The 12,067-nt window shown below is 39.4% G+C and overlaps 1 protein-coding gene across 1 annotated transcript in view; it reads left to right on the top strand.

Annotated features, from left to right (window-relative positions):
- clip2 (CAP-Gly domain containing linker protein 2) overlaps positions 1–12,067 on the top strand; it is a 40,564-nt gene that overhangs the window by 4,361 nt on the left and 24,136 nt on the right. Inside the window, exons 2-3 of the mRNA XM_022738832.1 lie at positions 2,870–3,375; positions 10,536–10,660. Coding sequence (XP_022594553.1) covers positions 2,870–3,375; positions 10,536–10,660 — 631 coding nt within the window. The remainder of the gene's footprint in view (positions 1–2,869; positions 3,376–10,535; positions 10,661–12,067) is intronic.

Genomic DNA, 12,067 nt, shown 5'->3' with positions numbered 1-12,067 from the left:
GTTGTTCCGACTTAATGTGAATTTCCCAGTCAGAAGCTAATTTCTCAGATTATTCCGACACCACATGAATGCACAGTTAGATTCATGTACCTAATGGACTGTACTGTGTATCAAGCTATATATTGTGATGTAATGAAATTAGGAGGAAATTTATTTGAGAATTTTAGATAATCTCATGGGAATATGTGCTTTTTGAGTAGTCCAGTGAATTCAATAAAGTACATGACAAATCAGTGCACTTCATCACAGTCCTGTAGATCTAGTGTTACCATAAATCCTAAAGTCCTGTGGTGATTTGCAGCATTATCCACAATAGTCTAATACAATAGATATTAAAGGGAAAGCTACATCAGCAGAGACAGTAGAGAGTTGTTAAATAGCGGATTACACACTCTATGTTGTGGTATGTTCTGCACACATAAGACAACACTTTGGGTGTTGATTTCCTTAATGTGTAAAATGATATTACCTGAAAACACTGAACATTTGAAAGCAGCAAGTAGAAAAGAAGTCAAAAAACATTCAGGCTCAACCCCCTCCATCTGTTGTTGTCCGCACTGCTCGGCCATACACAGCTGCCACAACCACTGCTGGAGACAACAACACAATATCAGCCTTGACTAACTGATGATAAGCCCCATTTAAAACCAAACAAAAAAAAACCAAACATGTTAGGCAGCGAATATGATTGTCATTGTGGGAAATGATCATAAATAAACAGAGTTAAAGAGGCCAGAGAAAGAGGTGTGTGTGTGTGTGTGTGTGTGTGTGTGTGTGTGTGTGTGTGTGTGTGTGTAACCAAAGTAGGGAGAGATGAGGGGATAATTGGGGGGAGGAGGAGGAGGAGGAGAGGGGGGGACGGGAGGAAGCTGTGGAGGTTTCATTGTGCAGAGCTGATGAATAGTGGGATTCAGATGGTGGTGGGAGGTGGCCAAACACAATAGTGAAAGTAAGGACTGTGTTTCCAGTCTTCCTTCTGCCGAGGATCCTTTTACCCTCATTCTGCTGTTGCCTCAGCAACACAAATCATGGGTTAGCTCAGGTTTTAAATGCTACACAGGGTTCTGCTGCTCTGCATCACATGTTGCATCGGTTGAACACTTAAGAAAATCGCTTTATAATTAGTATTAGAAGTCATACATAATGTTGCCAAGGGCTGAATTTGTTATTGGCCCGTATTAGTTCATTACAGCTATATTGGCTTCAGTATATGTTTACGCTGTGTCATTATTGATTTTTTTAAACACCCAAATTGATATCTGCCTCAAAATATTCAGTATCCGTCAGGCAACATTATCAAGGTTCCTCATGGGAAATGTAGTGTTCTTGGATCTAACGTTACAGTATCTCTGAGGCATCGATTTTGACTGTTATTTTTTTTTTATCTGTCTCTTGCAAGTCTCCCAAACTTTATGCAAGTGCACTTCTAAACTGCTGAATACTTTTATATCGCACTAGAGAAAAAGCTGGGTTTGCTCATGGAGTAGCATGAATTTGTAAAGATTTATATAGTACTGTATGATATGGGAACTTATGCTGCAAAGTTTTAATTTGATCTTAAGACTTTGCTTTACTGCAGAACTCTCGATATTTGCTGATTAAAGGCATTTTTACTGATCATAAGTTTCAGTGATATTAGTTTGATCCATAATTTTTTTTCTCTTTCAGCTCAGTTAATTTGGACATAGTGAAATTAAAGTCAAGATGAATTGTGATATTGGACCGTGACCTTGTAAACAAGGTTTCTCTGGTACTTTGGATAGAGAACATGATGCACCAACAGACAACACTGTGGAATATGGGTCACACACAGACACTGATGCTATATGTCAAACATTCATTTTGACACATTACTGATCGATTAGGGACCTTAGTGCTCCCATGTTGTGCTCGTCAATATCTTTAGTTCATCTGTGTGAAAAATGAAATGGCACAAAATGCAGAAAATGATGAAGAAAATGTATATGCACATGTTTTCCCTGATTCAGACAAAAGCAAGTGTGCCACACATTTGAAAATGTTTCCTGCAGGATTTTCCAGTTGTGCAGTTAATCTTTGAGATGATCACTTGGGACTGACGAATTTTTGATTTTCCCCCCAAAATAAGCATCCACCAGAAGCGCCACATTCCTAAAAACTTTTGAACTGTATCATCAAGATAAAGCCTCTTTGAACTTGTACTTGTTTGCATTTGCGCGAACGCGCCTCACATCACAACATATGGGAGCAATTGGGGCGTAAAGCAAAACCACTGGGGCCCGCGGAGCCCCAGGCCCTCTCTCAGGGTGTCGGGGAGACAGCCCTGGCACCAACCATTCCTGCACAGACACACACATACAGATAAACTCAGACTTTTACTGGCAGTGCGGTGCAGCAGACCGCGTGCTAATGGTGCCCTGCTCAGTTTACAGGCTGCTGTGGAAAACGCCAGAGATCCAGCTCATCTATGTGTCAAACAGGCGATATCACGGGGCTGCATGGCGGGGTTAATCACCGGCACATCACAGATACCGTCTCTCTGACCCACTTTTCAGGAGGAATTAGAGTAACGCCTAATCTTGCACAAACTGCACTGTTATGCTGGATGCTGCCACACAAGCAGTTTTTTTTTTTTTAGCCAGCATGACATGGTCAGACAGGATGAATGGTGTGAAGGCGATCCTGCTGGACTGCGAATGAGGATGTTCTCACAATGTATGCACTGTTTACTACTTGAAAGGGCCCTTAGCTGATTGAAAGCATTGATTTCATTTCAATGCACTTTTTATAACATCATTTTATTTCAGTAATGTTCATAGTTTTTGTTACGTCAACACTTAAGCTGCCCTGGAAAGTGGTAAATAATCCATGTTTCTCTTTTTCCCCCCAGACACTCCACTGAAGCCCACCACACCAACTAAAATCAATGAAGAGGGCGATGATGTTTTGGGCGACTACACAGTGGGTGAACAGGTCTGGGTCAACGGTGTCAAGCCGGGAGTTATTGCCTACCTAGGGGAGACCCAGTTTGCTCCAGGACAGTGGGCAGGCGTGATACTGAATGACCTAGTTGGCAAAAACGATGGTTCAGTGGGTGGCGTGCGCTACTTTGAGTGCCAGCCCCTCCAGGGCATCTTCACGCGACCCTCGAAGCTCACCCGACAGCCGGTCGGAGAGGGTAGCGACAGCCACTCCACCGACTCGCTCTCGGCCCAGAATCAGACTCAGCAGGGCGGCAGCGGCGCCCCACCTGGCCAGCGGGTGGTGGTGCCACTCAGAGAGGGCCTTCTCAACAGCGCTGTGAAAACAGGCAACGAGTCGGGGTCCAACATGTCTGACAGCGGTTCAGTAAAGAAAGGCGGAGATAAGGATCTTCGAGTTGGAGATCGAGTTTTGGTGAGTGACTTTGTGTTGGATGACAAATGGTTCATTAGACGGGGGTTCCCTCTACTCATAGGGTCTGTGGAGAAGTGTTGAATTTTAAGAATTTAATTCCTGATAAAATCTCTCTGGTAGAGCAATATCAAGAGACTGAAGAAATGGGACATTTTAGGGTATGTAGCAGAAGGTATTTTTGATGGAACGGGATTGTTTACACATCAGCATTCCAGGAAATTATTATTAAAATATTCCCACAAATATCAGTTATGGGAATGTCTTATACCCAAGTGGCTTGATGGCAACCTTCATAGGTTGTTGGTTTTTTTGTTAGAGATTTCTCACCCATCCATCACTGTCTGTACCTGCTTATCTTGTGCAAGATTGCCAGGTGTGGGGGAGTAGGTTTCGTGGGTGGGTTGGGTGCTGCGAGAGACATGGTTCACCCTGGACAGGTGGCCAGTCTGTCACAGGGCCAACACACACAGACAGACTAACCTGCACATCTCTGAGCCATTACCGAGCTTGCAACATACAAATTAAAATGTAGTAAAGATACCGACCGTACCACCAACACTAACATACTGTACAAGAACAACCAATATAAAGACGAGCAACATGACAGAGTTAATAAAAACAATTACAAGAGTCATAAAAACGCCAGAGAGGCTTTAAAATCCCCAAGAACCGTGAAAGAATCTAGTTCAAGGGCAATTTGCAGCTCAGGCTATTTAAAAGAAGCACAGCACCTGGAACTTCTGCCGAGGTTAGTGCATATATATTGGGTGTCTAAGTGTTATGTGTTTATTGGATCATACAGTGCAGTTACAAGATATAATGAAAGGAGATATGTCTGGTAGCTTGGAAGCTTTAGTACCAAATCAAAATGAGTTGTCCTGTAATTTTCAGTGCTGTAGTGTCGGAACTGAACATGGTTTAAGGTTTTTAGTGGGTAAATGAAAGCAGTTTCTGATTTGGATATGCAGAGAATTATTTAACGCACACATCCAGCAGCCACACTGGCATTCACTTGGAGTCATATTTGTGTCCGCTTGATGAATGTAAAAGCAACATTCACACTCCTGTTATCTCTGTTTTGGTGTCAACCATCAGTTTTTATCATGTATTTGTTGCGTAAGAGACCCCTTTAATATTTGACATAGTTATTTGATTCAGTGTTGATATAAAAACATATTGATTAATTCATGTTCCGCCTCTGAATGTTGTACATGTTTAGGTAATTCCTTACAGCATTATTCAGTAATACTATTTGACACACTCGCTCTCTGGTGGTGAGTTAGATCAATAGATCGACACCACTTTCATATCTGTCTAATAGCCAGCAGCCAGTTAGCATAGCTTAGCATGAAGACTTGAAACAGGTGGAAACAGCTAGCTTGAATCATCCCATGATAACATTATCCTCCTACCAGCAGCTCTAAAGCTCAGTGATCAACATGTTACGTCTTGCTCGTTTGATCAGTACAAAAGTATATGTAAAGACTTCATTTCACCATTTTATGGGGTGTAATGCGAGGGATTTTTTCAAAACGGTGATTTCAGTTTTTTGGATTAAACAAACAAGACATAATGTTTTAATTAGTGAGCTCTGTTTCCAGTTTTTGTGCTAAACTAAAATAAGCTAAGCTAAGCTAAGCTAACCAGCTGCTACCAAATAGATATGAGAGTGGTATCTTTTCATCTAACTCAGAAAGTGAATAAGAGTATTTCCCAATATGTTGAACTAAACCTTTAAATCATAGCCCTTAACTAGTGTGAATAAAAATACTTTCACTATCTATATATATATAATTTAAAGTGTTTTTTACTGTAAATATTTGAGACTAAGAGAATCTATAGTAGCTCAAAATAGACGACATTTCCACTGGATGGCTAATTACAATTTCATGCTAGCCTTAGTGAAGATGGATTGGTGTGGTGTAATACGATGCATGGTTGAAGCCCACAGGGAAGTTCTGTTTTTCTTTATTCTGTCTAGTGCAACAATTCAACCTTCACCCAACTTCACCCTATTCTGCAATTGCACTACAAAAACTGGTAATAAAGTCATAGCATGAAGGCTAGCATGTGAACCTCTGTGGGAAGCACATTTTTCATCTGCTTTTTGCTTATTTTCCCATTAGTGTGTACAATGTTCACTGCATGGAATTATTGGCCCCAGGGTCACATTGCTTTCCATTTACTGATGGGCACAGGGGATAGTTACATCAGATCCTGCGTAGTTGGAAACGAGGAGCTGGAGAAGCCTTCCTATACTGGTCAATATTGTAAATCACTCCGGATTACTTTCAGCACTTAAGAGAGGAGAGACCACTGCTGACACATTGATCAGTGAATCCATCTATTTCCTAAGCCTCTCCCATGTAATCTATCTTACTGCGGTGGCGTGGATGTGCTGCCATCCAGTTGTCTCACACCCCTCCTCTGCTGCTGGAAATACAACACTGCCTCAAAAAAATTTTGTGAAATGAGCACAAAGTCTGAAACTCAGATTACACGCTGTGGACACAAAGCAAAGACTATTTTTCTCTACTTTTTTGTTGAACTATGAACAGGAGAGGGTCTTTTTCTTGAACCAGAGGCATCCTTGACACTTTGACCTGCAGAGGAGTGATCCTGAACAAGGTTAAACTTTGCTGTTATGTGTGTGTTCATGACTAAATTATCAAAATTTTTTTTACAAAAATGAACTGCAAAAATAAACAGAGAGAGAACCTCAGAGGCTAAACACATGATTAGTGTTTCCATTTGCTTTGGCACCTTTTGACGTATGAGCACCACAGGAAGCACAGAACTGCCTCTTCTCTGCTAGCTTTGGTGTTTAACCAGAGGCCATCTAAAGGAGTGCTTTCTTTCAGTGGGGTTGCATGTGATTGTGTACTTTGAAAGTTGCTCAAAGGGCCGCTAGTCAAAGTAATTCTCTCTTCACACAATCACAACACAGCTGTATTAGGATCAATTGGGTGTACATGGAGTTTAAATTATTTAACTAAACAGGATACATGAGAAATTAAAATGAACTCACTCTAAATCGAGTTTCATGCAGCCTGCACTATGTAAATGCGTAAACCAACCAGCTAAGATTTCATTGGCTGATTCACTTACAATGACTTAATTCAAAACAAGTGTCATGCTTTGTTGTAAGGAACAAGAATAACCATGCTGGTGGCTCTGTGGTGCTGTACTATGTCACAACAGTGCTTTGAGCTAAATGCTAATGTTAACATGCTAACAGGCTCACAATGAGTGCTAACACACTGGTAGGCAATTGTAATGTTAACCATTTTAGATTAATATGCTATTAAATGCTGACATTTGCTAATTATCATACAAGCAAACAAACAAAGCAAACAAAGATTATGTTAATTTTTTCTGATGAATCGTTTAGGATATGAAATTTAAAAAACTGAGAAAAAATATCCATTACAGCTTCCCAGACCCAAGGTGATCAAATATCTTGTTTTATCCAATTAAAAGTCAAAAACCCAAAGATATTATTCAGTTTACAGTGATATACAAGAAACTCAGCAAATCCTCTTATTTGCTAGAAAAATTACTAAAAGTTAATTGGTTATAAAATAGTTGCATATTAATCTTCTGTTGATTCGAATCAATGAATTGACTAATTGTTTCACCTCTAATTAGCACTACACACAAAGTGCTGAGGCTGATGGAAATGTTTTTAGTTTTGCAAGTATTAAGTCATAAATGTGTTGCTAGAGAAAAAAACAGGGTATCACCCAAGCAGTTAGCATTCGTGGTCTGGAAACTATGAATGTCTGCACTAAATTGTTTAGCTAGTCCATCCAATAAATGTTAAGATATTTCACAGGATAAGTGAAAACTTTGACCTGCTGCTGGTGTTCGAGAAAAACTCAGGGAATCATCAAAGTCAGTAGGCTCCATCCTGTCTGTGCAAAATCTCATGGTGATCCATGCAATAGTTGTTCAGTCGCCCGACTGACAAACCAGCTAGCATGGCTCAAACCTCATAATCAGAATATATGAATTAATCAAATATGTTTGCATTTGTGGTCACAAGAAATTCAATGAGGTTTAAAGTTTTAAGTTATAGCAGTTTATATTCACCATAGTATTTTTCAATAGAGACAGAGATACCTGGAGGATAATGCTTGAGGTACAGATTTAGCTCTTGCACCATTTTATCTTCACCAACTTTTGCATGCAGCTTTTGGATGAGATTGGTAACAACAGGAGCCAAGATGGGGGCTTGTGCTGAATGCCTGTCTTAGCACTGCTGGTATTTTGACACTGAGTCACTGAGACATCACACAGTCATGCTGACAGCAAACCATCTCAGTTTAATGTCTGGTGACACAGTAGCGTTTCTAGCTACGCTTTCCTCTTTGGCCTCTGCAGTTGAAGAGAAGGACAAGTCAGCGGAGGAGTGGAATATTAATTTGACAATAGAAATCTGAAGAGTGACTCACCACACCCTTTTTTTTTTGTTTGCACTTGGATTTTGGGTCCATGTTAAATCCAGTAGACTCTAATATCCATTTATACACAAGACCAGGATGCACTCCAGAACAAGATTCACTTTTTTTTTCATGGTGCATGTTTGGTAATAAATGTTAATCTGTAAATAAGAGCAGATGTGGTACAAAAACATCTGGTGCTGATCTTTGCAATTTCCCACATCCTGCACATTCTGTACATTAATTTAACAACAGCCTGGGATTGGGAATCTTATAATGTAGTTAGAGAAACCATTAAAGATAATTTACTTAGTAATCTATTACAGGTGAATGAAGGCAATTAATTAGTTGGATGATTAAAATAGAAACAAGGGAGAGAAAATGTTCTTTGGACAAAAATGTCAGATGAGTAATTTTAAGAAACGATCAGAGAAATCAAATGTAATCAGACTTAATTACCACAGCATCTTGTGCTGTGTCAGGTCTGGCTGTGTGTGTGTTTGGTATCTTATTTCTGTGACGGTTGGTGTTCCCCTTAAAGGAAGTTGTGGGATGTTCCCACATGCTGATGAGTTCTTGTGTCTCATACATGTGGTCGCCATGTGTGAAAGACATTCAGCTGCTGGACTGGTCTGTTTTGCACGCTGGCTGACCCAAGTGGCAGAGTGAGTGTGTGTGTGTGGATTTCAGACTGTCTTCCTAACAGGAAACTGACTGTTCGTGACTTGGATGTGACAAAAGCCGATGTGGCACCCTAAATATATCAACGAGGGCTGATGGCTCTCCTTTCGAATCCGAGTTCACATTTCTAGAGATAACTTTGATGAAATAAAATGAAATGTAGTTACAAATAATCTTATCGTCTTATAATTTATCCCTTATTTTGTCAGTTCCCTCTGTTGTGCTTTAATAAATTGCTAAAGTCTTATTCAGTGAGAATGGATTCATGTTCGGTGGAGGGAACAGCTGAAACTATTTATCAGATTCAGTTGATTGGCAGGAAATTAATCAGCAACAATCTTGATAATTTATCAAGGAAAATAAGTATCCTCTAGTTTCAGATTCTCAAATGTGAATATATGCTGTTTTTTTCTTTTTTTATATAATTATAAACTCAATATATTTGCGTTTTGAATTGTTGGTAAAATGAAACAAGTCATGTGAAGTCAACACCTTGAGCTGTAGGAACTTGTGAACAGTGTTTTCATTATTCTCTGACAATTTATAGACGATTCACCAAAAAAACTAAACAAAAAAACCCCTCAATAACTAAATTGATGACGAGAGCAAATTAAAGAATATCCAGCTGATCTTTACAGAAGCTATTTGTCCGGTCCTGTGACCTCAGGTGTTCGCTGTGTATCTCCTGTATTTCTAATGATTTACACAGTCTAAACTTAGAAGCTGTGCAGATCACAGTGAGCCACTGCCAGCCAGGGCGCTGTGCAAAAAAAAGCCAACAAAAACGTATTATGCACACCTTGTGCTGTCTCCGGGAGACAGATCATATCACTAGAGCCTGACAAATATATTAAAGGGATATTAAAAGTTGGGCATTATGAAAAGAAGTGTCATAAGAACACAGTTTGTCCAGCAGGCTCCAGCACAGGAGGAGGTGGCAGAGTAACGTATCACAGCTGAGCAGACAGTGGTGGTGAATCAGAATAAACTCATTGTTCAGCTGCATTAATCAGTTCTCTATGTCTATAAGTGCGACAGTGTGCACAATACCAGCACCCTGATATTGAAGTGGCTAAATTAATTCAGCCATCATTAATTTTAGGCATTCAGTCAGTCAGTCTCAGATTCATCTTTAGGGGGGGGGGGCATCCAAAACAAACACTGTCATAATCATGACTGATGTGTCATTGATGATAATGGTAATTAAATTACTGCTTGGTCCTGTATATGGGAAATGGAGCCTGACCAACACTGGTTTTTGAGGCCAGTATTAATGTTGATATTTAAGAGTGACAAAAATCAGATGGTAATATATACATTCCCCATGATTTATCTTCTATATAATCATAACATTTTTTATATGGACCCTTTAAATGTGTTTATTAGATTTATGACCAAGATGAACTAAGCAGGACAGTTTGCAGGTGGAAAAATACATTAGTCAGTGCTCTTTGGTGGAAAAACTGTGTAATGTTGACACTGTTTCAAAACTAAATGTATCTCACATCTTCAGCATTTCTCTGTTGCAGCTTCTTTCAGGTGACAGCTACACAGATTTTTTGCACGTCCAAGTCAAGTCTCAAGTCTCTTATGGCTGTAATGAGCATTTTATCATCTGCTGCTTGCTAGCCGGTCTGCTAAGAACACTGCACTGCCATGTTTAAGGAATTCAAAGCATGTACTGCATTATCATCACTCCTTTATCTATAAAGTCACACATGATAAGGGAGGGAATGACATTCAGCTCGTCAGACATTTCCTTAATGTTAATGCAGCAAAGAAAACACATACATAAAGATTGTTCATGAGACCCATTCAAGTCTCAAGTCACTGTGTGACCAACTAACCTTAACAAAGTTTTTTTCAAAATAAACTGTGGTAAACATTTTGTACCAAGAGAGGTGGCTACTAATAATGTACCAAACTCGGTGTTGATTATTCTTTCACAACATCCTAATATGACGAATTTAATTGTCTCTATGTTCATGTCATCACTGAACATGTTAACAGTCGCATCTTTTCCCTCTGTGTCGTCAGGTTGGAGGCTCAAAGATGGGAGTCATTCGCTACATGGGAGAGACAGACTTCGCCAAAGGTGAATGGTGTGGGGTTGAGCTAGATGAGCCCCTGGGGAAGAACGATGGTGCAGTAGCTGGAACAAGGTACACACACACACACACACACACACACACACACACACACACACACACACACACACACACGTTATGTATGCTTCAAGCTCCCCAAATTCCTTTGCTTTTTCCCCTAAAAGGAAATTGAGGTGAAGACTGTGGATCCATCTATTCAGTTGTTTGTTCTTTCATCTGTTCATCCATGAAATCACACTGACTGACCCTCAAGGTCAGAGCTGGTTTTCACAATGTTTATCACATTCATCATATTTATGATTTACATGTATCCACACGTTTTTACAGTGGTTGAAAACTGTTTAAAATGAGCGAAATACTGTAGGTTTACAGACGTTTGTGCTGCTTGAATTTTAGAGCCAAAGGACAAAAATGGAAAAAAGTTGTCTAAGTAGCTCAATCACTCACACTCATTCTTTATGAAGAAGTCTAAGTCCAAATGCACCTCCTTTTTATACTTTGGTCTAATTGTTCCAAAGTTTCTAACCTCACCAGTATAATTCTCAAATAGTGTAAGAGCCACAGTTTATTTGCGCAAGTTTATGAGTTTAGAATAACAGCAGGGAGAGGCAAGAAGCCCAGAGGGGGATTATTCCTGGCTGCGACTTTAACATTGTAAAACTGTGTTCACAATATCCACAGAAGTAAAACTGCACATGTTCAGTTTGTTCTGTTTAAAGAAGCCCATACTGTAACTGTTAAAGTTAAGAAAGAGAGCATCAAGACATCATGATCAGTGACTTTTAAACTATTAACATCATGCAAATTATACACCAAAGTAAAACACAGAAAAATCATCATGTGATCAATCAAATGAAAAACTGATTCTATAGCTAAAAGTAGTTCAAGAAGGATTAGTAAAAGAGTAGCACTTCTGTGCCCTATTGTTAGTGTGTGCTTTAATATTCATTACCAATAACTATTTTCTCCTCTTTTCCTATAGTTTCACAAGGTTATCAATATATAAAAGGAATCACAAACAATTATACTACATTTCCCACAATGAGGTCAGGATTTAATATATTCAAAGGGAAATAATAATTTCAGGCATTGAAAAAATGAGAAAAAAAAAAACTGACCTTTCTTTCTAAAATTAACTTTGTATTTACACAAAAAAAAAATTGTACTTATAATCCTATAAATTTGTTTTGCTTCTGTATTTCAACCTTCAATAAACAGTTTTACATCCCTTTAAACCAGCGGTCCCCAAACTTTTTTCAGTGGGGGCCACATCAACTTTCCTTTCTGAGATGGGGGGTTGATGAGGTTAGTCTATAACAGGAAATGATATGGGCTAGGGTGACAACCAGTATTATTGTGGAGATTACAATGATAATTTGTTGTAGCTGCCCTTCGTTTGGCTTTGGCACCACCTGTTGATTTGCAGCTAGCTCTGTTTGCTGGGCGCAATGGCTGTGCGGG

This window comes from Seriola dumerili, unplaced genomic scaffold, assembly GCF_002260705.1.
Source record: "Seriola dumerili isolate Sdu_G_001 unplaced genomic scaffold, Sdu_1.0 BDQW01000040.1, whole genome shotgun sequence".
NCBI lineage: Eukaryota > Metazoa > Chordata > Actinopteri > Carangiformes > Carangidae > Seriola > Seriola dumerili.
The sequence above is the reverse complement of the archived record's forward strand: the minus strand, read 5'-3'. Positions and strand labels throughout refer to the sequence as shown.